The 24846-nt window shown below is 49.8% G+C and overlaps 7 protein-coding genes across 7 annotated transcripts; 3 read left to right on the top strand and 4 right to left on the bottom strand.

Annotated features, from left to right (window-relative positions):
• The first annotated feature begins 564 nt into the window (after positions 1 to 564).
• Positions 565 to 2924, top strand: EDB82DRAFT_500786 (uncharacterized protein). Its single transcript, XM_025735792.2, has 6 exons — positions 565 to 807; positions 881 to 1030; positions 1088 to 1423; positions 1472 to 1633; positions 1683 to 2534; positions 2591 to 2924. Exons 1-6 carry the CDS (start codon positions 793 to 795, stop codon positions 2609 to 2611), a joined length of 1536 nt encoding a protein of 511 aa, XP_025586463.1. The 5' UTR covers positions 565 to 792; the 3' UTR covers positions 2612 to 2924.
• EDB82DRAFT_500783 (uncharacterized protein) lies at positions 2913 to 5710 on the bottom strand. Its single transcript, XM_025735791.2, has 5 exons — positions 4819 to 5710; positions 4657 to 4767; positions 4215 to 4604; positions 3904 to 4161; positions 2913 to 3839 (listed from the first exon to the last, which is right to left on the bottom strand). Exons 1-5 carry the CDS (start codon positions 5284 to 5286, stop codon positions 3075 to 3077), a joined length of 1992 nt encoding a protein of 663 aa, XP_025586462.1. The 5' UTR covers positions 5287 to 5710; the 3' UTR covers positions 2913 to 3074.
• Positions 5711 to 6000: 290 nt separating this feature from the next.
• EDB82DRAFT_525197 (uncharacterized protein) lies at positions 6001 to 7521 on the top strand (the record flags this gene model as incomplete). The annotated part of the gene is made up of 4 exons (XM_025735790.2): positions 6001 to 6055; positions 6161 to 6219; positions 6277 to 7368; positions 7426 to 7521. 4 exons carry the CDS (start codon positions 6001 to 6003, stop codon positions 7519 to 7521), a joined length of 1302 nt encoding a protein of 433 aa, XP_025586461.2.
• Positions 7522 to 8299: 778 nt separating this feature from the next.
• On the top strand, positions 8300 to 9668 carry EDB82DRAFT_500780 (EAP30/Vps36 family-domain-containing protein). Its single transcript, XM_025735789.2, has one exon. The coding sequence runs from the start codon at positions 8441 to 8443 to the stop codon at positions 9221 to 9223; it is 783 nt and encodes a 260-aa protein (XP_025586460.1). The 5' UTR covers positions 8300 to 8440; the 3' UTR covers positions 9224 to 9668.
• A 232-nt stretch (positions 9669 to 9900) lies between these two features.
• EDB82DRAFT_184102 (uncharacterized protein) lies at positions 9901 to 11471 on the bottom strand. Its single transcript, XM_025735788.2, has 3 exons — positions 10991 to 11471; positions 10588 to 10863; positions 9901 to 10401 (listed from the first exon to the last, which is right to left on the bottom strand). Exons 1-3 carry the CDS (start codon positions 11198 to 11200, stop codon positions 10027 to 10029), a joined length of 861 nt encoding a protein of 286 aa, XP_025586459.1. The 5' UTR covers positions 11201 to 11471; the 3' UTR covers positions 9901 to 10026.
• Positions 11472 to 13085: 1614 nt separating this feature from the next.
• On the bottom strand, positions 13086 to 16989 carry EDB82DRAFT_429042 (uncharacterized protein; the record flags this gene model as incomplete). The annotated part of the gene is made up of 6 exons (XM_065607675.1): positions 13086 to 13139; positions 13388 to 15076; positions 15128 to 15201; positions 15252 to 15666; positions 15700 to 16469; positions 16962 to 16989. The coding sequence occupies 6 exons, from the start codon at positions 16987 to 16989 to the stop codon at positions 13086 to 13088; spliced, it is 3030 nt and encodes a 1009-aa protein (XP_065464966.1).
• Positions 16990 to 19427: 2438 nt separating this feature from the next.
• On the bottom strand, positions 19428 to 22716 carry EDB82DRAFT_545903 (Glutamate/Leucine/Phenylalanine/Valine dehydrogenase-domain-containing protein; the record flags this gene model as incomplete). The annotated part of the gene is made up of 2 exons (XM_025735785.1): positions 19428 to 19461; positions 19523 to 22716. The coding sequence occupies 2 exons, from the start codon at positions 22714 to 22716 to the stop codon at positions 19428 to 19430; spliced, it is 3228 nt and encodes a 1075-aa protein (XP_025586457.1).
• Positions 22717 to 24846: the final 2130 nt, after the last annotated feature.

Genomic DNA, 24846 nt, shown 5'->3' with positions numbered 1-24846 from the left:
GACCAACTCTTGGCTCTCTAACTGCTTTGCGTTGTTTTTACCAGATACGCGTAATAATGCCGAGAAGGCCGGCTCTTTTTCTTAGAGTTGTCAATTGAGAGCTGGATTGTTTCTGAATTAAGATCACGCATATTGTCGAGTCTGTGATATCCTGAGCCACCCACATAAGCTCGAAGGCGCGTATTGAGAACTCAGGACTAACAAGTGGAAGCTATTGAAAATAAGATCCAACCTAATCTCATACCGATTAACTGTATCACAAAATAAGCCAATCCCTTCTTCGATTCTTCACTTGCCTCTTTCTCCCTTGAAGCTAACGCCACTGGCTCGGCTGCCAAGCCATCGAGGACTTAAGTGCACCAATTGCTTGTTTAAGCAGGGAAAGACCAACCGTTGTACGCTCCATCCATCCCAGGGTAGAAGGGCAACACCGCTTCTGTCGCTGTCTCTACCCCTGCCAGGCTTGGCTTGACCCCCCCAGCCCCTGTTACTGGCACTACCCCCTGTACCCCCGTACCGTGCCTAGCGTACCTGCCCCGCCAGCCAACCCGACTGCACCGGACTTTACTTCAGGTGCAGACGCTGCCCTCCAAATAATAAGTCGGCACAGTCCCTCATACATCCAAGCGCCCAGCCCAAAATCCCCCATCTCTCCCTTCAAGCTTTGAATTTCCCTATTTACCACAGGAATCTCCCCATATCACTTTCTAGTCCCGACTCGTCCATTATTGTGTGTATTACTGTAACGACAAATTCAACTCTATTGTGGTACATTGTCCTGCAGCGACCATCATGTCGTTGAAACAGGTACAGTCCTCACCCGCCTCTGGCTTTGAGACGCCATGTCTTGCAGGCCATTCCACTAACACAATTTCTACAGGAAATCGAGACCTGGGTAGCAGCCCTGGGCCGTTACGATAACAATGAATTCGAAGAAGCCCTCAACGAGTTTGGAAAGATTGGCGACACTAGCAAGATTCTGTTCAACATGGGTGTTATCCATGCCACACTTGGAGAGCACGAGAAGGCTGTAAGTTGTGTCCTCAGCGAATCCCGCCGCATTTCATATACTGATCCTATTTCCCAGGTTGAGAGTTATCAGCGAGCAATTCGGCTAGACCAATACCTCGCCGTTGCCTATTTCCAACAGGGCGTTTCGAATTTCCTTCTCGGCGACTTTGAGGAAGCGCTCGCCAACTTCAACGATACGCTCCTATATCTTCGTGGCAATGCCATGATCGACTATGCTCAACTGGGTCTCCTATTCAAGCTTTACTCCTGTGAAGTGCTTTTCAACCGAGGTCTCTGCTACATCTACCTGCAACAGTTAGATGCTGGAATGCAAGATTTCTCGTATGCTGTTAAGGAGAAGGTGGTCGAAGACCACAACGTCATCGACGATGCTATCAACGAACAGGCAGAGGTTAGTGAATTGCTGGTCGTTTGTTACTGCTTTTTCTAACATCCATAGGGCTATACTGTCTTTTCTATCCCTGTGGGAGTTGTTTACAGACCCAACGAGGCTAAAGTTCGAAATCTCAAGACGAAAGACTACCTCGGCAAGGCGAGACTTGTCGCTGCTTCAGACCGTGCCAATGCCTTTACCGGCTTTGCTGGCTCTGAGATCAAGAATGTCAGCTATCCCTTTCATGCGTGAAAAGCCCATGACTAACACTTTACAGGCGGGCAAGTTAGAAGTCAAGGACGACCGTCCTGCCGACAATATCTCCTTTGCTGCCACAAACCTCGTCAAGCCTGGTCTATCATCTCGAAGACAACAATCGGAACCTCCCAACGGCCGAAACGTGTTTCCGCCAACACCCCCACCAGAGAATGAGCGCCCCTCACGAGCCGCTTCTGTGCGCAACCAGAAGCCTCAGTTGGCCAAACTCAACATTCAGCAAGCCGAGCCAAACCGGCGGTATGAGAAGACAGCCTCACCTGCGGATAGCCGAAGGCCTATGCCGGCCAGGTCAGCGTCAACTACTCGCACACCGCTGCAAAGGGAACCCCCACCATTGCAGTTGAGGCCTAAGCAGATTCCAGAGGAGACAGGATCACCAGAGGATGTATACGCAATGTATTCGGCAACTGATGGCTACCGAAACTCCAGAGGATCAGCTGGCAGCAGACGAATGAGACCCCAGCAATTTTCCGAAGAGGAAGATGCCTCAGATTATGAGGGAACCATCAACGAGAACGATTTCGAGATGATCGGCCAACGCCGAGGTCCTGGTTCTGTTTCGGGCGGCTCAAGAAACAGCCGTCGAACTGAGGTCACAAAGATCCGAGTCAAGGTCCACGCTGATGAAGTCAAGCTCATCATGATTACACCCGACACCCGGTTCGAAACATTAAGCGACAAAGTCCGTGACAAGTTCAACATTAAACGTCGTTTCAAGATCAAGGTCAAGGACGACGATATGCCCAATGGAGACATGATCACAGTCGGCGACCAAGACGACCTAGAAATGGTGATCGATAGTGTCAAGGATGAGGCAAGAAAACAACGGACAGAGACAGGAAAGATGGAGGTATGTGAACATCTCTCAGCTCAAAGCCAATGTTCCGATCGCTAACATCATCACAGATTTGGATCCTTCAACTTTAGATATATACCCTCACAGCGAATTTGCATTTTTGGACATTTATAAATTCTTCACACCTCAGAGGCTCGTGAGTTGAGAGAAATCCCAACGCGAGTGTCTTTTATTTATTCTATGGCGATCTTGCCATTATCTTAATCTTGTACTTTTTCGAAGGCATGTCACAGTAGTTAGCATATCAAGGAATCTAGTTAGAGAGGAGCCGGAGTTGGGGATCTTGGTTCTACCAGAATAATTACCTGTCACAACAGGACAGGAAAAGGGACACAGGAAGTTCATAGTTGATAACAATCATGAAGTTATGACAGCACATTGACTAATCGTTTGCGAATTCGACCCATGTACGCATACATTCGGACGAGTGATATGCACTATCTATATTGTTGAAGTGATACATTGTTCTACATTGATCTTACAACGTGTCGATCTAACTCAGTGTCGAAGATTTGTCACGTACAAATCGAATACTTATCCAACAACGGCGTCGGCTTCTGAAGTTATAGGTGCAGCTTCGTCTGTCCACCTCTGACGAATGCTCTCACCCCCTGAGTCCAGCTCATGCAACAAATCGCGCACTTGAGTGGCACGAACTCGCCACTCATCTTGACCTAAGATGCTGAACAATATACGGGATGCCTTGGCGACAGCTTGTGGGCTGCCAACAGCAATCAGGCGAAGAATACTATGCAGATCAGGGGCTTGATCAGAAGGGACACGCTCCAAGAGGCGCTCGAAACCCATTTCCCAACTGTCTGTCGAATTGACCGTATCATGAACGAGGTTGATCAAATCACGACGTGGAGTCTCAGTAGCGAGCGCCGCTCGGTAGATGGCAATGGGAGGGCGCCAGAACAGGTATGGCAGCAGGCGCGGTATGTCATCCGCGGATGTGTATCGCGAGGTTTCTTGAGCAAGGATTTGGAAGGCATATGACTGCTGCGATGATTCAGATAACAGCATGGCTGGAACTGGAGTCAAAGGGCCAGGCCACTTGAGAGAGGTACCACGTGGTTGGATCGGTACATAATTGCCAGTGCTCTCTTTGGAAAACGAGGTGATTTCGTGGACTTTGTTGATAAGGGGACTGAGTAGGTTATCTCTAATGAGAGCCTGTTCGCGAGGAGTGTGGTCGGAGAGAGGGATTTTGAATAACAGACTCCGGTACTCGTGTTGAAAGAAGTCAAGCTTTTGTGGATTTAGTTTTATACCACCACGTGTAAATTTGTAACTCAACTGCATCACTTGTCAGTATCTCAATAAAGTGTATTTCTGCTTCGTTTCAACTAGCATCACGTACGTTTTCAGCCACATCTTCCAGGAAACGTGGTGTCTGGACGCCTTTCTTGAACGAAGCACCCAAGTTAGCGAGCCAGGCTTGTAGGGCCATAGGAAAAACCTTTTGGTCCATATATGTTGAAAGGTTAACGCTAGCATTGCGCTTGCTAAGCTTTGATCCATCGTTGCTGACAAGAAGACCTAGATGGGCAAAGGTCGGAGGTTCCCAACCAAAAGCCTCGTAGAGAGCCAAATGTTTGGGCGTCGAGATGAGCCATTCCTGCAGATTGTAAGAAAACAATATCATAATCCATGATATCTTGCTGCACTGACCTCGCCACGGATGACATGAGTAATCTTCATGAGGTGGTCGTCAACCACATTCGCAAGATGATAGGTAGGAAAGCCATCGGTTTTCATTAGTACAAAATCCTCCTCGGGCTCCTTCTTCTGAAAAGGGCCATAGATAGCATCCTTGAACTTTGGCGTACCGAAGCGGCCCGAATCCAATCGAACGACATGAGCTTCGCCCTTGGCAGCTCGTTCATCAGACTCAGAACGCGGAACGGAGCGGCATGTTCCTGGGTAAGCAGTGGACTTGCCGGCGTCGTGAAGAGCACGCTTCTGGGCCTCGAGTACTGACTGGTTGCAGAAACAGCGATATGCGGAACCGTTTTCGATTAAGGTATGAGTATGCTCTTTGTAGGTCTCAAGACGTTCTGACTATGATGATCTCTTAGTATGCATCCGTGTCATAGGCTCAGTGTGTGTTTACCTGACGATAGGGGCCGTATGGACCGCCTTTGTCGGGACCTTCGCTCCATGACAGACCAGCCCATTCGAGGTCCTTAAATATACGCTCTTCGGCGTCGGGTACCAAACGATTCTGTATGTGTCAATACGTACACCTTAAATGAGCAAAGGAGTGCAGACTTACCTGGTCGGTGTCCTCAATTCGTATAATAAAGTCACCTCCCTTTGTAGCCTTTGCTACCAAATTGTTGAAAAGAGCTGTTCTGAGTGACCCCAAGTGCAGATATCCAGTAGGAGACGGCGCAAAGCGCGCACGAATTGGTCTGTCGGCAGATTGTCCAAGGATATATCGTTGACTTGTCTCATCTACTTTGACCCCGGTCTTGCTGGTATTTGACGTCTGGTTACGCTTTTTCAAGGCTGCCAACCTTGAAGTTTTCTTGGCCGGTTGGCCATTCTGCTTTGCTTCGTCAGAGAGGATGTCCGTATTACTCTGAGTTGGTGAAGGTTTGGATGCTGTATCAGAATTTTGATCATGTCGAACGAGTGAGCTGGTAAAGCCTCGACGAATTGGTATTGTTGAACGGTGGAGGATTTGAGCCCGTATAAGGCTTGTCGATAGCCGCGTTAAACGGCTCAACAGTAATCTCATGATGAAGATAGAATGTTCATATCCAATCAAGGACTTATACAAGTGTGAATGAGTTAGACGAGTCTACCCATGAGTTTAGGATATTGCGGCTAGTGCATCCTTTGAATGAGTGGTGCGCCACTATGTGGCAACCGTTAAAAGGTCTTGTTAGAGATAAGGATTAAAATTTCTTATCAGTGGCATTGTGAAGATGTATTCGAGTTTTGATGGAACTTGAGTATAATAGTGATTAAATAATAATAGTGAATGGATTGCTTCTTCTGGGTCATTAGTAACTAACATGATTATGTTTTCTACGGAAGAAGTTTGAGAATACGACCGTGTTAAAAGAATGACTTGTAATCACAAATAGGTTGAAATGGAGGGGCACAGAAGATAAATAGGCGTCAACGAACATGACGCATCCAGAGCCTGATGAATAAGTGTTGTCAGAATGACTGCCTATATAATAATAAAGAAATTTATTTTAAAGAATCTTGTTTGATCTAGCCTGAAAGATACTAAGAGAGAAAAGGACTAAAATTCTTTTCTTCAATCAGATACTATCAGTTGCCTACTGCAGGTAATACCTAAGTAGAGTACCCCGCGCTACAACCCACGCCAAAAGATTTTCTACGGGTCCCTGCCAACAGAGTTGATCTACAGGAGCGGACCAATTCTTCATCCTGCATTACATTACAGTACTGTAGACTACAGTACATTCAAATCTTCAAGATGGATGATCCTTTCAACGCTGGCTCTCCGGGACCGGAAGAAGTTGATCTCTACGGTAAGTTTCGATCGCTTCTTGAAAAGATTTACCACGACGGCCATTCACTATCGCTGGAGTTGGTGGTTGATAAGAAGAAAAGACATGGCTAATTCGGCTGAATAGAACTCCTCGAAATCGACAGAACCGCATCACCGGATCAGATAAAGAAGGCTTACCGAAAGGTTTGTGATTGCACCACTCAAAGAACCACAGAAAAATATCTTACAAATTCCCGATAGGCCGCTCTCAAGTACCACCCAGACAAGGTTGCCGAGGAGCACCGAGAAGAGTCAGAAGCCAAGTTCAAGGAAGTTACACAAGCCTACGAAATCCTTAGCGATGAGCAGAAGCGCGAGCTCTACGACGTCCACGGCATGGCCGCCTTCGACAAGTCCCGCGGTGGCCCCGGTGGCCCCGAGGTCGACCTCAACGATATCCTTTCCCAGATGTTCGGTTTCGGCATGGGTCCTGGTGGTCCTGGAGGTCCTGGCGGCCCCGGCGGACCTCGTCGACCCAGACGTGGCCCTGACGAGGAGCAAGAGTACAAGGTGACACTGGAGGAGCTTTACCGTGGCAAGACTGTCAAGTTTGCCGCCAACAAGCAGGTACTCTGCGGCCAGTGCAAGGGTTCCGGGGGCAAGGAGAAAGCCAAGGCTGCGTCTTGCGAGCGTTGCAAGGGTAACGGTATCGTCGAGGCCTTCCGACAGATCGGCCCCGGCATGATGCGACGCGAGACTGTTCTTTGCGACCACTGCCAGGGCGCCGGCCAGGTTTTCAAGGAAAAGGACCGATGTAAGAAGTGCAAGGGCAAGCGAACAAGCCAAGAAAAGAAGGTTCTCGAGATCTACATTCCCCGAGGATCCATGCAGGGCGAGCGCATCGTTCTTGAAGGCGAGGCCGATCAGCACCCGGACCAGACGCCCGGTGATATCGTCTTCACGTTGGTCGAAGAGTCCCATGATGTCTTCACCCGCATCGGCCACGATTTGTCTGCCGAGCTGACTGTGACGCTTGGCGAGGCTTTATCGGGCTTCTCCCGCACAGTCTTCAAGCACCTCGATGGACGAGGTATCCATATCGAACGCCCTCGTGGCAAGATTCTGCGACCAGACGACTGCCTCAAGATTCCTGGTGAGGGTATGCCCATGAAGCGTGGCGAGGCCAAGGGCGACTTGTACCTTATTGTCAAGGTTGAGTTCCCTGAGGATGGATGGCTAAAGAATGACTCCGAGTACGAGGCTCTGCAGAAGATGCTGCCCGCTGCTCCGGCCAACGTTGAGGCCGACGAGGTCGACGAGGTTGAGTATGAGGACGATGCCGACATTGAGAAGGTAAATATAGCCTGGCTCCACGGCCCTAATATTGCACAATAGCTAACTTGGTGACAGATGGGCGAAAACTCAGGCGACGGCCGATTCGGTGCTGACTGGGAAGACGATGACGACGATATGGGCGACGGTCAACCTCAGTGCCAGACACAGTGATCAACTACATACTGCGATCAGTAGCAAAGATAGAGTAGGCCTAGAAGTGCAAGGTTTCCGCCCTGGGTTAACGAAGCGACGACTATTTCAGGATCAGAGGCCGGTTAGACGCTGCCATGGCTATGGCGAGGTCTCAACAGAAGTTTCATCAAAAAGGAAGAAGACTGAAGACTATGTTCGGTTTGGACATCTCAGGGCCAGAGATGACATGATACCATACCACACAAACCACTCTTGGGATTCAGGAGGGATAGATCTTGCTTTGAGAAGGCGAGGTCCCATTGCGTCATACGACGCACAAGATAGATATACATCCATGTATAAGTACGTTTTAGACCTTGAAGTTACTGCAAAAGTTGGCGAAATGAAGTGTTTTGTGCCGTTGACGAGAAAGAAGAACAAAAGGGGAAATTATATGTCTTCGCTACTGTGCTAACCATATAATGGATACTTGAGCTAGACCCACCACCTCTTTGGGCTAGTTGAGGTCTTGAGCCACCTTGATGGAGGATCTACTATTGTTCTTCTGGGCTCTTTCTGGTGATTTGACAGACATCAGATACCGACTGATGAGACATATCTGTTCTAGGTACAATACCGGTGGTCTTCTCTTCACCGCACTACTTGTTCTACTACATGTGCCGTTGAGTGTGCTGCTCAAGACTTATGACCTATAGCCTTAACAGACCAGATCGTCTATCGTTTCGAGTAACGTTTGTAAGAGCACCCTCAAGAACCTTGTTTGAAAAACTAAGTCCGCCTTCTCTTATATCGATCAAATAAACGTTGATACAAGCTTACAACCTACACAACCGGCCCCACCCCCGCCATTTGACGTAATTCTAAACCGCCAGCACTATGAGTACTTTCCTTCTTCAACAATATCCTAAACTCAAAACTTGAACCTTGTATCTTTACAATGTCTCGTAAAGGTGTAGGCCTGGCGGCCTTTGACCGTTCGCGCCTCACATCAGCGCAATTCGCCTCTCATGGCTCCTCCCTCCGCGCCAACAACGCCCAGGCTCTCGAAACCCAGCTCGCCGTCTTCCGTTCCCTCCTGCAACAGTTCGCCAACACGCACGCCCGCGACATTCGTTCCGATCCCGCATTCCGCGCCCAATTCGCGCGTATGTGCGCTGCTATTGGTGTAGACCCGTTAGCCAGCAGTAACAGCAACAGCAGTGCCGACGGGAGCTCTATATGGGCGCAGTTGCTGGGAAAGACGGTCAACGATTTCTACTTTGAGCTCGCCGTGCGGATTGTAGAGGTCTGTGGTGCTACGCGGGGAGAAAATGGAGGCCTTATCGGTCTGGCCGATCTGAGAGAGCGCGTTGCTGCTGGGCGGATGGACGGCGCTGACCCTATCGCCGACGACGACGTTCGGCGCGCTGTGCAGACTCTTGCTCCCCTGGGCGGCGCATATGCTGTTGTGCGTGTCGGTCGTAAGGAGTACGTGCGCAGTGTACCTCGCGAGCTCAACGATGATCAGGTCTCGGTCGTCGAGGCCGCGCAGGTCTTGGGATACGTGAGTGTGGGCATGCTGAGGGATAACTTGGGCTGGGATAGAGCCCGCGCCCGGACTGTGATAGACGATCTTGTTGCGGGAGGTATGTTATGGGTCGATAAGCAGACAAAAGGCGAATGGGAATACTGGAGCCCTAGTTTTATGGCCGAGACAGTTGGTCCTGAGGAGGGAGGTTGAGAAGAGCTCATTTACCAGTCCACCGTTCCTACGAGAAAGACACCAAGCCTCCAGAACCTGAACAATCCCGGTATAGAGCGCACCTCTGGGCCAAGTCCTTACAGACACACAGACTGGAGACTCATAGCAGACAGCCTCGACCTTATGCGTTTGATGCGATTCCAGCTGCTGTCAAACATAGTCCAGCTCACAAGGTTCACGTTGTCTCCGAGTCAAGAGTACAAATCAACTGCCAAGACAGTTCAACAAACGTCTCAAGCCAAAACGAGAAATTTCAAATTATGATCGGCTGACGCAGCTTAATGTGACAAGAGGCTCCATGGACAAGGAGGTGGCATTCACTGTTGTCCAACGTCACTTGCACAAATCCAAGCTCAACTCTCTCTCAGCCAAGAGCTGGCCAGCGAATTGGGACACGGGAGACACATGACAAAAAAGATAAAATACTAGGTAGTTCATTTCATTAACCAGCAATTCGCACATACAAACATACATATTGCCATCTACATCCACCATGTCCTTCGCCAAAACAGAAATTCCTTGTAGATACATGTTGAACAGCTTGAGTTCAGGACAGGCAACAGTCCTACTCACCCCCTCATCTCGGGTATATACTCGTCAAGCGACGCAGCCCATCCGAGCACGGTTTTGTGTTCATCCGCTCGCTACCAAGAAGCCATCATTCGCTTACTCTCTCAGCTCCACATTTCCCTTCTCTTTAAAGTCTTTGCCACCCCCATTATCGTCTTTTAACTGTCTTCTTGGTTTCACCGGGCTCGGATTGACAGTTGAGATTGTGTCACTTAGTAAGGAGGGTTAGGGCCACCGCCCATACCAGGAGGAGGGTAGTCGTCGGGGCGGCCTGGGCGCATGTCGCCAGCGTTGGATCGGCGGTCGTCGCCGAAGTGCTTCTTACGGAGAGCTGCAAGGCGTTTCTTCTTGGTAATTGTGTTGATGTAAGTGCCAATGATGAAGGACACAATGTTGAAGAAGGGAATCCAGAGCTGGTCAGGAAGGAACTTCTGGGCGAAAGCCAGGCAGATGGGAGAAGTGATCCATGAGACACGCATGACTTTCCAGAAGCCAACCTTGACGGTTGCGCGAACCTGGTGGTAGGTGCGAGCACCGGCGATGAGAGCCATGGCGACCAGGTAAACACTGTTCTGGATGGGAGCAATCTGGAGATACCATGTTAGCGACTGATGTCACAAGTTGCCTTCGGCTGTGGATCCGGTTGCGCTTCGTGGTCTTGACCTTGGGCATGGTCATCTCACAACCGCACGACCTGCTGAAAATCTCGGCCTCGATTACAACATAAACCGCGCAGGATCCGAACAGATGAAGGAAGCAGCGGGTTAACTTACGATAAGATTGCTGACAAGAATCTGCAAAATCTTGGCGCGCAGGCTGGTGCGGCCCTTGAAAGCCTTCTGGAGTGCCCAGATCAGGAAGTGGCCCAGAGGAGCGCTGACGAGAGCGCCATAGGCTGCCATCTTGGGTACACGAGCAGTGAAGTAGTTGCCGTGCTTGTTGCGGTCCTTGGCGAGCCATGAAGCGAAGAGCTCTTGTGTACCGGCTAGAGTACCAGCAGTGAGCATCTTGGTTCGGAGAGGGTTATCTTCGAGCTCCTTGATGTAGGCCTATCATATCATTAGTCCTGATCAATGGCGTTCCTGCTTGCGATCCAACGTAGGGATTATAAAGCGACTGAAGTGCCTTATGCGCATCCTTTCTTGCGAGATCAAGCAAATTGGAGGTTCAACTTACCGCCAGGTAGCCCTTGGTGCCAGCATTGCCCATACCACCAGTCAACGCTGTGCCGATGACAGCAGAGACAGGATGGTGACCCTTGGTGCCGGGAATCTTGCCAGCCTCGGCCTGATCAAGCAGGCCGCCAACCCTTTCGGTGGTATCATGCACCTTATCTGCCACCTTTTCCGAAACCTTGTGAATGGTTTCGCTCTTGAAGTCGACCATGATTGCTATTATTCGACGATATGGTGATGATGAATGATGTGATTAATTAAGCGCGTCCTTGGTCGAGATCGAGATAAGGATATTATTTTAATTCGACTTAAAGTCAACGGCTCCAGATTGAAAGACGGTGCTTGACCAATTCGACCTCTGTTTTTCGGAGTTTGCGGCGCGTGCGACGGTTTTGTCGTTAATCGTCGTTGTGATGGTCCTCGTCGGATGGAATCGTCAAAGTCAACACAGCCGCGACGGCGTCATCAAAAAGCTTAAGTCAAGGGTCAGACGCGCGAGAGAGACTTTATCTAAACAGTCAGTAAACTTGTTCAGCTTGGACCGGTGGGGTTTAATAACGTTGACGTGGGGATATAGGGAATGTGCGCGCTCAAAACCAGCCAGCTGATGGACAGGACAAGGGATAACAGAGAAGTTTTGACAAGATGGCGAGAGGGTATTGAGTGAGTAAGTGCTAATGAAGGGTGGATGGAGGTGGGTCGGGCCAATTGAGGTTCTCTCAATACATCTAACCAATGGCTTTGTTTACTCGATCAACAGAAGCGAGATTGGAGGAGACAGAGAGAGAGAGGGAACAGCTGGGAAAGTCGATGATGGGATGGCTGGCTGGCTGTTGACGATGGAGAAGGGATGAATGGTTTACATGAGATGCATGTCGATTGAAGACCAGTCCAGGGTAATCCAGAAGGGACGACACAATAAGAAGAAAGGTGACTTACAGAGCGCCGGTGCCGTAGTAGATTGATGATGGTGATGAGATGAAGTTGGCGAGATGGAGGAGACGTGGACGGGGAGTGGAGCGAAGCTGGGTTGTTGGTGTTGATTTGTTTGTCTCACGCTGAGGTGATCTGGGGGGAGCGGACCTGACCTGGGCTGGACTGGACTGTTGACTGGGCTGGTAGGCTGGGCTGGGCTGGGAGATGAGATTGATGAGAGACTAGAAGTGAGGTGCCCAAGCTCAGCTCACTCCAGACACAGAGCTGCAACACGACAGGGGCGACGCCAAAGGCAGGTGGCTGGGAGATGTAGACAGCAAGTATTTCTCTTGTCTCGTATAGCCGTTAGAGTACCCCTCCAGTACATGATAGCGCTAGTCTTCAGAACCTCGGCCCGCTGTAAATGAGCACAATCGAGCCAACCACAACGCTCAAGTAAAAAGAGTGTTTACCCCTGGTAAATAAATGGATTGCTCTCCACCCTATTCGGAAACTTCAGCTACAAGGTACGCGCGGGTCCAGCTCCCAAATTGGCGAGCTTCGGCGGGCCTCTGATGGACCCATTGGTGCTCCATGACAACCCAGCTTCCTCTTACAGCGAACAATCAGCCCGACCTCGAGCATTCAAGAATACCACCCGTTTCTATCTCTCACAAGCCACACTTCCGTTACTTCAGTGAATATTGTTCCCCTTGATTGACTGTTTAGTTTGCAGTCCAAATATCTCTGTAGATAAACTATCACCACTATTTCTTACTCGCTTGTCCTGCACGACACTGCAGGATGTAAAAACTACCGAGGTGGCCTAACCACCTTAGCCTCTTCGGTAATCAAGGCCGGGTCGTGTTGAAAAGAGAGTGGCTGGGTCGATGCTACCTAGTTTACGCATGTAAGATACCTTGTTTTAGCCAAGGATCACTTCACGTGAAAACAGGTCACGTCAATTGCTGCTGGTATACTCCGTACCTAGGTTTTGATGGTGTCATGATACAGAGAAAAAAGAATATGTGTATATATATGCAAAAAATCCTGACCAGAGTTGCACCCTCTCAAGTAAGGCCTCGAAATAATTTAACATGCCAACTGAAACACGAGGATTCAATTCATGACAATCCTCTCCCAGACAAGATCATGTCCCTCAAACGCCTATCACCTTTAACCTAGCATAAAGGACCGTCTTCGTTGACATGTCCAAAACCCCAATCCATATTCCCCTAAATAATCAAGTCGTTCAACGAACCAAGAAAAACATCGTACTTTCACACAGAGAAATAGATCACTGCTTGGACTATCGAAGCCCATGACCAGTCACAAATCCCTCCACAACTACTGTTACTATAGCGATCCCCGAGCTCGTTGCTTTCTAGCCAACCAGTCTCCGAGCATATTGTCGAGTTGCTGTGCTTTTGTTAGTCCTGTGCTCAAATAAAAGGCCGTCATAAAAGACAACGATAAGACTTACAGTAGTAATCTCCGCTAGCTTTGCGTTTTGCTCCCTGAACATGCCACTCACTACCGGGTGGTCTTTGCCCACAGGTTCAACGTCCGACTTATCATAAACGACCATGAGAAGATCTCGGACATGCTCGCCGTCGTCAAAGAAGGCGCGCAGCTTCTCGTCGTCCCAGCCAGGCTCCTTGGCGCTTCTTGTTGGGCTGCTGTCTTTGGATGTTTCATCTCTAGGTCCAAGCTCCGGCGATGGCACTTCAGACGACGATCGACCCTCTTGGGAGGACGTATCGATCTCCAACGCGGGTGGGCGTGTTCCATCAACATGAGAGACGTGTACTGGTGATTCTGATAGGCGACTCTGCTGTTCTCTGGGTTCTGCATTGGTAGGAATTGGCTTGACACTTGCGTCAAAACTGTCAGGGAATGCTCCGGGGAGTTGTGGCCGCAAACCACCCTCGGTTTTCTTCTCAACGCTCTGCTCAGGTGTTGTTCGAGACGTTGGTTGAGACACGCTCTCGTCATCAGAACTGGATAGTTCATCCACGTCCATCAGAGGGCGAGGCTTGGTTGTCTTGGTTGTCCTGGGTTCGTCTCCTGTGCTTGAGCTGCGACCAAGTGCCTTCGCCAATGCTCTCGTGTCATCATGTTGGGCAGTGGCTGAGGAGGCCCTCACTCTAGAGCCGTTGCCTGTGACATGAGTATTCGAAGGCACTTCGTGGGTTTCCATTGTCTCGGGGTTCACAATCCGCATTGATGCTGGTGGTACGTTGGACACGTCGTTAACCCGAGACTCAGCCAGGTAAGCTGCCAACTCCATCGTCGATGACTGCTCGCTCTTTCCAGGTGAGGTTTCATTCCGGGGTACTTGCTTCTGGAGCCTGCTGGTACTTCGTTGTTGTTGTCTCTCAGGCGATGCAACTTCCTCGATCGATTCGCTGTCCCGAGGCTCTGAACCGATATCCATCGATCGTTTTCCAAATGATTCATCATCTTCGTCCACCGACTTCTTTCTGTCTTTTCTGGAAAAGAAACTTCGGATAGCACTCGGTTTCTTATCCTTCTCTTTCCGGCCCTTGTCTTGGATCTTCTTCTTCTCCTTGTCAGACATAAGCTCCTTGTCCAGCTTATCAAGGCTTGCCCTAGATTTCATATCCTTCGTCGAATCTTGAGATGCCCGAGATGGGTTGTCGTCTCGTAACAGATTGGGAGTAAGAGTGATCTTCTTGGTTTCGACAGTTTCGTCTCTAAAGAAAGAGTCGGTGTTTCTGACAGTACCATTGCGGGATCGACTAGGTCCTTCGGCCTTGCTGTCAAATAGCATCTCCTCGCTGTCCCTGCCCTCATCCTCTTCTTCAACGGTGTCAACCTTTGAAGATTCCGCGGTCTTATCCTTTGTCGAACGAGGCTTAAGGGGCTCAACCCTGGCGCTCTCCTCTGATGAATCGTCTTCGACAATTGATATAGTGGGATCTCGGGTTTCCTTCTTTTGATCTTTTTGCTGCTGGTCTTGTTTGGCGCTGGCGGTTGAACCGGCAAACAAGTTATCTATATCTTCTTCGTCACTTGAATAGTCGTCGATTTCGGTGTAGTCGTGATAGGTCGGCGAGGTGAAGGTAACTGTCTTACGCCCGAATCTAATGGGTGATTTGAAAGTTTGTGCCTTCTTCTCCGCCGTGTCTCCCAACATAGCAGCAGAAAGCTAGCGCCTGTTAGTATCGAGCATGAGTCTTCGGGTATCCGATCAACATACGTCGACGTTTCTGTGTTTGTTCAAACGAGCAAGTCGTTCTGTTGGGGTCTCGATGTGCTCTGCGGGTAAATATCCTAGCATGGTGTAAGTTCATGCAATAAAAATATAGCGATATCGAGCTTACCAATACTACTATCTTTGACAACCCTCACCAGCCACCAGTAACTATTACTATCATCCAACAGAACCATGGTATCACCTTTGGTTGCGTTTGCCTGTCCCTCAACTGTAGCCACAAATGTGTGGAACGCGTAAACGAATTCGAAATCAATGTCCTCTGTATCTTGTAAGCACTCGACCGCCCAGCCGGAATCAACGAAGTTAGAGTCGTCGGGAAAGGAGAGTGCAGAGTCATCGTCTTCAAAAGATTCCTCGTAAGGAACAGTAAGGTTTGGATCACAGTCGTCGCTCGCATCGTCGTTTTCGTCGTTGTTGATCGAATCGGAAAGCTCTAGCGTTGGGTCGCAATCGTAGAATATATCCTGGTCCTTACAATGAATCACGGTACCTCGAGAACTCGACCTTTCAGAAGAAGGGCACTAGCCTCCATCGTTGCTGGTTCTTATCTGCACCTCCCCTTGATTTGTGATATTCTGCTGCTCAATCTTGGTCTCCTCCTCGTAATCGTGAAACTCAGCTGTTGAGTTGGAAGTATCGCAGGTATTTTCTTCGTGGGATTCGGCGTCGCCGTGATTGTCGTTTTCGTCGCGATCGGTATACTCACCCTGAAGACGATGGTTCTGACCTGGTGTTGGTAGCGCTGGCGATGCTCGGGATAGCGGCACCATTGCGTTGGGTTTGTGAATGCGTTTGAGAGGTTCGGGATATGGCGAACAAACTCTGGCGCAGCTTGAACCAGAAATGAATGGAGAACTACTCCCAAAGGAAAAGGGAAGGGACGAGACACGGCGTGGCCATGCCCCAGGGGCAACGGAATTACACCTACCATCTTCAATCGAAGGCGAACTTGAGATCTTGTCCATCATGTCGTCATCCAGGTCATCGTCGCCGTCGAGCTCGCCTTCGTCTGATGACGACATGCCGCCATTCTGCGCAACTGCCAATGCATCGTCCTGAATCATTGTGCTACCGTTGTTGTCGCGAGCGCCTTGAGCGCGAGTCTTCGAGCCTGAGGAGTCTGCGGCAAGCTCGTCGGCAAAAGAATCAATTTCGTCGAGGCTATTACGATTATCGAGAGAGACCCGAGGGGAGCGGCTCTGTTCGTCTGCGATGTCGTGTGAGATCTCGCGAATAGTCTCAGCTTGGTGGGGGCCCAGGGAGTTGGCACCAGCGGCCAAACGTGGGCTTTTGGAGTGATCTTGAGCGGACGGAGCGTGATGATCTTGGAGGTCGATAGTATCTGCACTCAGGAGAAAGGGTCGTGAAGGTCAGTTTAACGTGTCATTAGGAGGAACCGCAGGTAGGATCGCGAGGAATGGAAAAATAAATGTCAGAGCCAGGTAGTGGAATGTATCGCGACTTGCAGTGGCCCTGAAGGTGAAGCTTGGACAGTAAACTGGGGGCAGGGATAAACGAGAAATGAGATGCAACGTAGAGAGAAAGAAGTAATCAAAGAAGGGAGGAAGGGAGAGAGAGGCTGACGATGAAATCAAGGGACCATATGGTTAACCATAAGAAATGTGTATGTATAAAGGGGGCAGGGGGGCAGTAGTGCGCTGTAAGAAGTGACAAAACAACGGGACGAGAATGAGGCTGCGTCAAAGTCGATGCGCCTCGATTCGCAATTCCAGATGCCAAATCTCAAAGGCTGAGACCTTTAGTGTGACATTGGGACAGGCATATGCAAAGATAAAGCAAAACAGTAGCTACATACCGGCACGGACGATGGATGGTCGTGTCATCATGTATGACCAAAGAAGACGGGCGCTGCCGTCACCAAGTCACTTCTCTGACTTTTGAGGCTTGGAGGTGCGAGGCACCAAAGGGTGGGATACGCTTGACCCCTGGTTCTAGACAAAAAAGCGCCTTCTTAAATTTCAAGTATCTTTTTTTATTCCAGTCGGGGACGCTGGTCGCTGACGGGCTGGCTGGCAGGCTGGGGGCCGTTCCTCTGTCGTTGCAGGCGGACTTGCAGATCCTTGGAAAAGCTATTCTCGTTGGTGGCTTTGTTTGTTTTTGTTTGTTGGCCTTGCTTGCTTTTGTTGTTGTGATATAAGCCAAGTTGGAAATCGTCGTGATCGATTAGAGTCGCTCAGCGTAAGGAGTTGTGCTCGTAAAAGTTAATCAATTGATCAATCAATGCGCCCGATGGCCTGCCACGGGCTCGTTTAGCATGAAATGAAGCTGGTGATCGCGAACGGGGACCTTGTTTTCGAAAAATGGAGAGAGATGAAGGGAGAGAACGACGATCTTTTTGCTCAGTGCGAGGATAGAAAGTTGACGGGCTAATAATAAAGTGAACTGGCCTCCATGCTTTGCTTTTGCTTGGCCTGGCCCGGCGCGGAATTGGTGGACCAAGTTTTGTTTCCAAGCGGGCCCTTGCTTAAGACGTAAGGACAGGAACAGGAACAGGAACCAAAAAGACTTGACTCCACTACCGCTGTGAAACTGCCAGCCCGTGACACTGCACTGTCACTGCGCTGACCAGGGGGTTGGTCCACCACTAATTTTTTAGTTTGTCGACAAGTGATGACCGATTCAAGAGGGACATGTCTAACGTAATCGGCTTCAAGTTTCTCAAGAGTCTTTTTTAGTACCTTTATCGGCTGATCTAGACTCTAGAGCTACACGGAGTCATGTGTATCACTACAAGAGCGAGGTGAGGTGTTGATAATGTCGAGGGGATTCAACATACGTATTCAAGCCGCGCCGTTTCAGCTATACAGATGAAAGCAGATAGATGACAGCTGATACATGATGAAGACTATATGCGAGAAGGGGAAATATCAGAGGTCCGGGCGTCTAACCGGACGAGTTGACATAACCACTGAACCAGTCAGAGGTCAGAATAAGGGTTGCAATCAATAGCATTAATCGAACACTCAAACTATGAATTATCAAGAGTCATGTATCTTAACCGCGCCTCTTTAATTGGCTTTTGATTAAAGTTGCACCTTGAATAACGTGCATCATAAAAGACTGCAAACAAACGTCTTGAACAATAATGCGCAATCTGACATCGTAGGATGTCCCGATATTTTATCCATTGTATGACAAAACCATGGAGATCCTTTCTCATCTACGTATCCCATTAAACCCCTGGACATTCTCAAGTGCTTAGCGCTCCCATCAAGACGTAAATTTAGGCTCTAACGCAGCCGGGGAACCACTCAAGGCATCCGCGTCTGGGCCTTCCAAAACGCTGAAACGACCACGAGCCAAATGTCTTGTTCAGGGGAAGTTTGATTGATTAAGCCAATGACATGCAGGTATACATAAAGCATTTATGAGCTAATGAATGAGGTTCCGTAAATAATTAACCTCATTTCCATTTCGCAATAAAGATGCTACGCCATACACTTAATTCCGACCACTCGGTTGATGCTCGTATGCCCCAGAGGCCTCAATGTCATATTCGTGATCTGCAACTCCAATATGCTGAAGTAGACCATTGATATGATGGCACGTGTGATATTAGATACCACCACCGCATCGTTCCGAACAGCAACATTTTCTTTTCCTCGTGCAGTTGCCGTATTCTTTTTCGTTGAAGTGCTGACATACATATCTCCTAACCAAACATACATCGCCACGGTGTCATTCCTACAGCCATTACAGTTTGAGGTTGCATGATACGATTTGACATATGCAAGCACAGCAAGGTGTTGTCTCACCAATAACCTATGAGAACTGTCAGTATAAACTCGACCACACGATCGTGTTTCCTCGTCCCCGGACTCCATCACGATTTCAGGGATGAACAAATTAAACAGAGACGTCAGATTTACAGATAAACGGGTGATTTTACCGAGACAGTTGTTTGTCTCAAGATCTTTTTATAGAGTCCCCACGATCAAAGCATGTAGAGACAGATCGGGTTTCATCTAAATACGAACTATGCAGGCAGAACTCGTCACGATGATTCGACACAAGAAATGAACTTCAAAATATGCAATTACTATCGACTACTTGGATATAGTCTTTTCTGACTTTTCTTTAACCTTGCCATCCGTGGCCCAATCATTAGGTCCATGCCAGGACCATCCCATCACAAATATAACAAACACACCGTAACAATGCTCGTCTCTCATCAGAGGGAAAAAACAAAAATGCTATATGCTTGTAAAAACAATCAAATCATACGCTTCAACACCATTTTATGTTCCACAATCAACTTTCTTTACTTCTCGATCTGAGCCATGCGCTTGGACATACTGTGAAAGTAGTTAGTATCTGTTGTTTCTAATTCGAGGTATCAAAAGGTGTTAAACTTACAAGTCAAAGAAGGCAAACTGGCTGGGGCTGCTGCCGAACTCGTAGACGAAACGGCTGGCAAGGTAGGAACCGAAGATACTTCGGAGGTAGGAGTCGGGAATGCGAGCGATCAGGGTGTCAAGGCCAATCTTCTCGAGGAGAAGACGGGGCAGGGCATCCTCGAGAATAGATCGGCGGATCTTCTCGTTGTCCCAGAGGTCGGAGTGCTGGAGCTTCTCGTCGAGGTCGGTGATGGCGACGGAGAGCTTGTCGGAGAGGATAGATCGGGGGGTTCCGGTCTGCTCATGCTCGCGCCATATAGCCTCGAATTCGAGACGGGCGTTCTCCTGAATCTTGAGCTGAACCTGCTTGACGTAGTCCTGGTAGAACTGAGGAGCCTGGCCGTTGGCGTCGTGGCACATGTTCTGGACGAAGCCCTCGTCGTCGAAAGACAAAGAGGCAAGGACCTCGAGGGAGGAGGAGGTCACACCACCCTTGTTGGCAGAGGCATCCTTGTACAGAATGCAACCAGCGGCCTCAAGGCGGAGCTTAGCTTCCTGGGTGATGAAGAGGTTGGCTCCCTCAACGAGGTAGGGGACGACGGACTTGCCATCCTTGATGAGGCGGTTGACTGAGATAAGGTCAATGGAGGCAGGGCGACCACCACAAGGAACGAAGACGTCGACGGCACCAGTGTCACGGAGGTGGAAGGTGTTACGGAAGGAAGTACCGTTGTTGACAACCTCGCCATTGGGGAGAGTGATGTTGACATCGTCGCAGAGAACTCGGTAACCCTCAGCAGACAGCTTGGAGACGTCGTACTCGATGATCATCTTGCGGCCGTGGGCAAGGCGGAGGAGCTCCTCGCGGTCGAGACCCTTGGGATCGACAAGGACACCAGAGCCATCGACGATGGCGGTGTACTTCTCGTTACCAAGCTTGATCTCGTTGCTTCCCAAGTCACCGTCGGGGCCACCGGTCTGCATCTTGCGGATGGTGGAGGGGTCAAGCTCGAGCTTTCGGTAGATACCCTTGACGTACTCGCGGACAGACAGAGTGGTCATGCCGTAAGTGTCGTGGGGAATACCACCAAGCTTGGGAGACTTGCCAGTGAAGAAAGACTTCCACCAGGGGGCACCACGAGAGCGGGCGTGCTCAGTAGCCCAGTCGACGAGCTCAGCAGTGTTCTCATCAGGACCCAAGAAGAGAATCTCCTCCTTGCCGTAAAGGTCGACAATGGGGTTCTTGATACCAGGTGTCTCAGCGGGCAGGAGAAGATCAAGGATACTATCGATGTACTTCTCGAAAGCCTCGCGAGCACGGTTCTGCTGCTTGGGGTCCAGAAGGATAACACCCTTGGAACCACCCTCAGGAATATCCTTGTTCTTGCGCTGCTGAGTGCTGGCAAGACCGTAGTTCTCGTCGAAGAGAGATCGGGCATTGATGCCGTAAGCTTCCTTGTTGCGAGACTTGACGATTCGGATACCACCACGAGAGATGTCCTTGAATCGGAGGTGGAAACCTCGAGACTCGGAGCTGATGACGAGGAACATGCCGTAAAGGGGCTTGGGGTACTCGACGTCAGGGAGGAAAGAGGGGTCAAGACGGAAGCTCAGGGCAACCTTTGTGGGTGTGAAGTAGTTGGTCTTGAGGATAGCGTTGTTGAACACTCGGAAAGCAGTAAGCACCATCTCGTCGTGCTCGTTGTTGACGTTCTTGGAGATCTTGTCCTTGAGAGCGTCGTCGGAAAGAACCTCAACGGAGAGGCTGGAGGAAACAACCTTGACGGGGTCCTCCTGGTCCTTCACAAGGTGGATGTTGGCGAAGGAGGCGTAGAGAGCGCGGACGAGACCGGGGTAGTTCTGAATAATCTCGTAAATGTAGTCAGGGGTGAAGGTCTCGGAACGGAGACGGCGCTTCAGGTTAGAGAGAAGAGCCTGCTGAGCGTTGTTCTTAACATCCAAAAGCTCGGCGAGAGAGGCGTACTCAGGGCCCAATCGGTTGAGGAAGTGCTGGACGAAGACCCAGGCAGAGTGGGCGTAGACGGACTCCTGAAGGCTGAGCTGTCCGTCGAGGAAGAGGTTGTGGAACTTGTTGTGGGGCAGACAGTAGAGGAGAGAGACCTCCTTGGAGATCTGATCAATAGACTCGTCCCAAGAGAACTGGTCGGCGTTCTCGGTGGTCTCGGTGGCAGGTCGAAGGTAGACACTCATAACGGTGATACCGTTGGAGAACTGCTCGAGGTACTTTCGGGTGGAGGTGACACCGTAGTAGTGGTAAAGGTCACTGAGGGCAGAGAAGAGACCCTGGGCAGTGCGGGAACGGAAAGCAAGAACCATTCGCTTCTCATCAGTGCCCTCAATGTCGAAGACCTCGATGACGGGACCAGCTCGGTTGACAGCGAGCTCAATGATGTCCTGGTAGATCTGCTTGGTGTTGACGGTAGCCTTCTGGAGGAAGCCATGGTCGGCGATGAGGTCGAGGTTGGTCTCCTTGGGGTCAGTCTCCTCAGGGGGAGTAGCAAATCGGCACTGGTAGACGAAATAGCATCGGAGAGTGGCCTTGGACTTGGGGCTCAGGAGAGCGGGAGATCGGAAAGTCTCAACACGGTACTTGCTTGTGCCGGGGTGGTCGATGTACTTGGCCTCAAGGCGCTCCTCGTAGCGAGGACCAGCAATGTTGGTTTGGCCAGCAACACTGGTGTCGATGTAGATGGCATGGTCGTTAGCCTCCATGTCCAGTCGGATCTCCTCCTGCTTGTCCTCGCGAGCGAAGGAAGCAACCTTGGCGGCGTAGAGGGAGGTAATGTGGCTGGAGATGACATCGGGGGACTCGAGCTCGAAGTAAACATCATCAATGCCAAGATTCTCGTAGAACCACTCGATCTGCTCATCAATTTGAGGCTCAGGGACGTAGCCAGCAGCGCCGATCAAAGACTTGACAGTCTTCTTCTGCTCTGACTTGCCAGTGAACTCAGGGGCAATGTAGCCGACGGTAGCAGATCGCAGAACGCGGTGGCCGTTGCCGCCGTTTCCATTTTGTAAAGGAACGGAGAAGTGAGTGGGCTGGGGAGAAGGACCACGGCTGGCCTCCGCGGCCTTAACGTTAGCCACGGGGTTGGCGGAAATGGCAGTCATGTTGGATGAAGGTTCTGAGTATTCAGGAAAAGACTGGGAAGGAAACATGTCAGTTGGCGATTCTGTTATAGACGCCATCTCGGCGAGATGGCCTGGGTCGTAAAGTGGATTATGACGGTATAAACGTAAAATGGGGACGAAAATGTAAAGACGTGGGGATGATGGAATGAATGAGAACAAGATCGAGGCCAGCTTCGATTGTCTTATATAGACAATTTCAGCTACAGCACACGGCGAGGAAGGTGAAGATAACAACCACCTTCACCGTCTCTGTCCCCGTATCCGACTTCAGCCAGGGAAGCAGCCAAAGTACTGACTATGGATACGGGGCCGCGACTGCGCCCGCGATGCCAAAAGCTCCATGTCCTGTTCAGTGAACGCCACTAGATCGAGGATCTTAGAGCCGCCTGTTGGCGGTAGAGGCTGGGGCTGGTGCTAATTGCGGCTGCAAAGCGAACTCAAAGCATGCCCTCAGCTCGTAGCTGGGAGCTTATCTTTGATACGGAGCAGCCAAATACCGGTGTAAGCCGCCCGGGCCGGCTCTCGTGTTCTCATCATTGGGTAGCAGAAATCAAGGGGTAGGCCAATCAATGGGGCCGGTTATTGCGATAAGGGAAGAATGACGATGGGGCAGTGCCATAATAGTCAGATAAGACTTAACCGCTACTTACCGATTGAAGTTTTGATGATCAATTCGTCACTGAAAATAGTTCTGAGTCGGAAATGCCGAGCTTTGTAGCGGGCCTTTTTTAGAAAAAAGATGACGAGAATAAGTTATTCAAAGAATGAATAACGTGAAGAGTGTGATGTTTTGGTGTTTTCTCAGTCAAGAGGGAAGGTTGGTTATAGTTCTGACACTGGTTAGCACTGACGAACCTAACGCAGGACCATGTTACGGAGTGCACGAACTCAGCGCAGCCATCCGTCAGCCCTGTCGTAAATAGAAGCTGAAGACGGTCTGGACAAGAGATAACAAAAGCTCTCTTGATACGTTGGTTTGGTTTGGGATAATGAGGTCTCAAAAGATCAAGCAAGCTAGGGTGCTGTGATGGGATCTTTAAATAGACAAGATAGGAATAAGGGGTAGAGGAAGAAAGCTTCTTTTGGGTGAGGAGAAGCAATGCAAAAAGGTAGATTGTTTGAAAAACAAAGAACTAAAGAGGTCAAGTGACTTATCTCTCCAACTTTGAAGGGGCCATGGGACTGGCGATGGAAGCTTTATATACTCCCAGTGTTAAAGTGTCTCTCAACGACGAACCGAGACCAAGAAGTGCACCACGATGTATGTACTAAGGTACGTACCTTTCCAGCACGGTACGTACCTCGTTCATCCATTCAATCATCAACATAATAGTAATAGTATTCGCTTCGCTTCTCTTACACCGTACCTATGCCTGTAGGTACCGACCAAAAGCTGTCACGCTTCCATAAAAAAAAACCACATCCCTTGTAAGGTCTCCCGCTTGCTCACCTTGAACACACACCCCTTCCACTTGTGGGGCAGACCCTGCTGGAAGTTCACTGGGCTGGGCATAAGACCGGGCGGGTGTGTATTTGATAGTCCCCCCAGGCCTTCCATTTTGCCTCTTTGACACCGGGCAAGCCGGAGAAATGAAATAGGTGTCCAAACCACTCTTACAGGTGCTGGATCAACCCCGCCACAGGGCTTCAGCAGCTGACCTGGCTTATACTTTAGCAGGTATGCAGCGTGCCTCTTTCTAAAGTTTACCTGTCGCTTGCCCGGGCAATTTCTTTACAAGTATCCATCCGGTTGTCAACGTGATACAGTATCAACATAAAGAAATGATTATCAAATAAAACAAAAAGACATAAAATAGCCCACCGGCCCGGTCGGTCAGAGATACATTCTCAATTTGGTACCACCCACTCCTGAATTGAATTGATCTGAACCGAAGCGGATCCCTCCCCTCCAGCTAAAACTAAGCCCGCCAGAAGAGTCGAGAAAGAAAGAATTTTGTTTTTGGCTGCAACTGGACTGGACTGCAGCAACGCCCCTTCGATCGTGATCATGACCTCAAGGTGTACAAGAAGAAAAAGTCCCATTCGATTACCCAATAGTGCCTCTGATCTAAACCCCAAGGGGGGAAGCCCTTGTGCTTTTTGAACCTGAACCTGACCTGGACCAAGCGCCTGGTTCCTGGCCGTTCGATTCAGAGACTTATCGTCCAAATACATACAGAGTGAGCC

This window comes from Fusarium venenatum (assembly GCF_020744135.1).
Source record: "Fusarium venenatum strain MPI-CAGE-CH-0201 chromosome Unknown EDB82scaffold_2, whole genome shotgun sequence".
Classification (NCBI taxonomy): Eukaryota; Fungi; Ascomycota; class Sordariomycetes; order Hypocreales; family Nectriaceae; genus Fusarium; species Fusarium venenatum.
The sequence above is the reverse complement of the archived record's forward strand: the minus strand, read 5'-3'. Positions and strand labels throughout refer to the sequence as shown.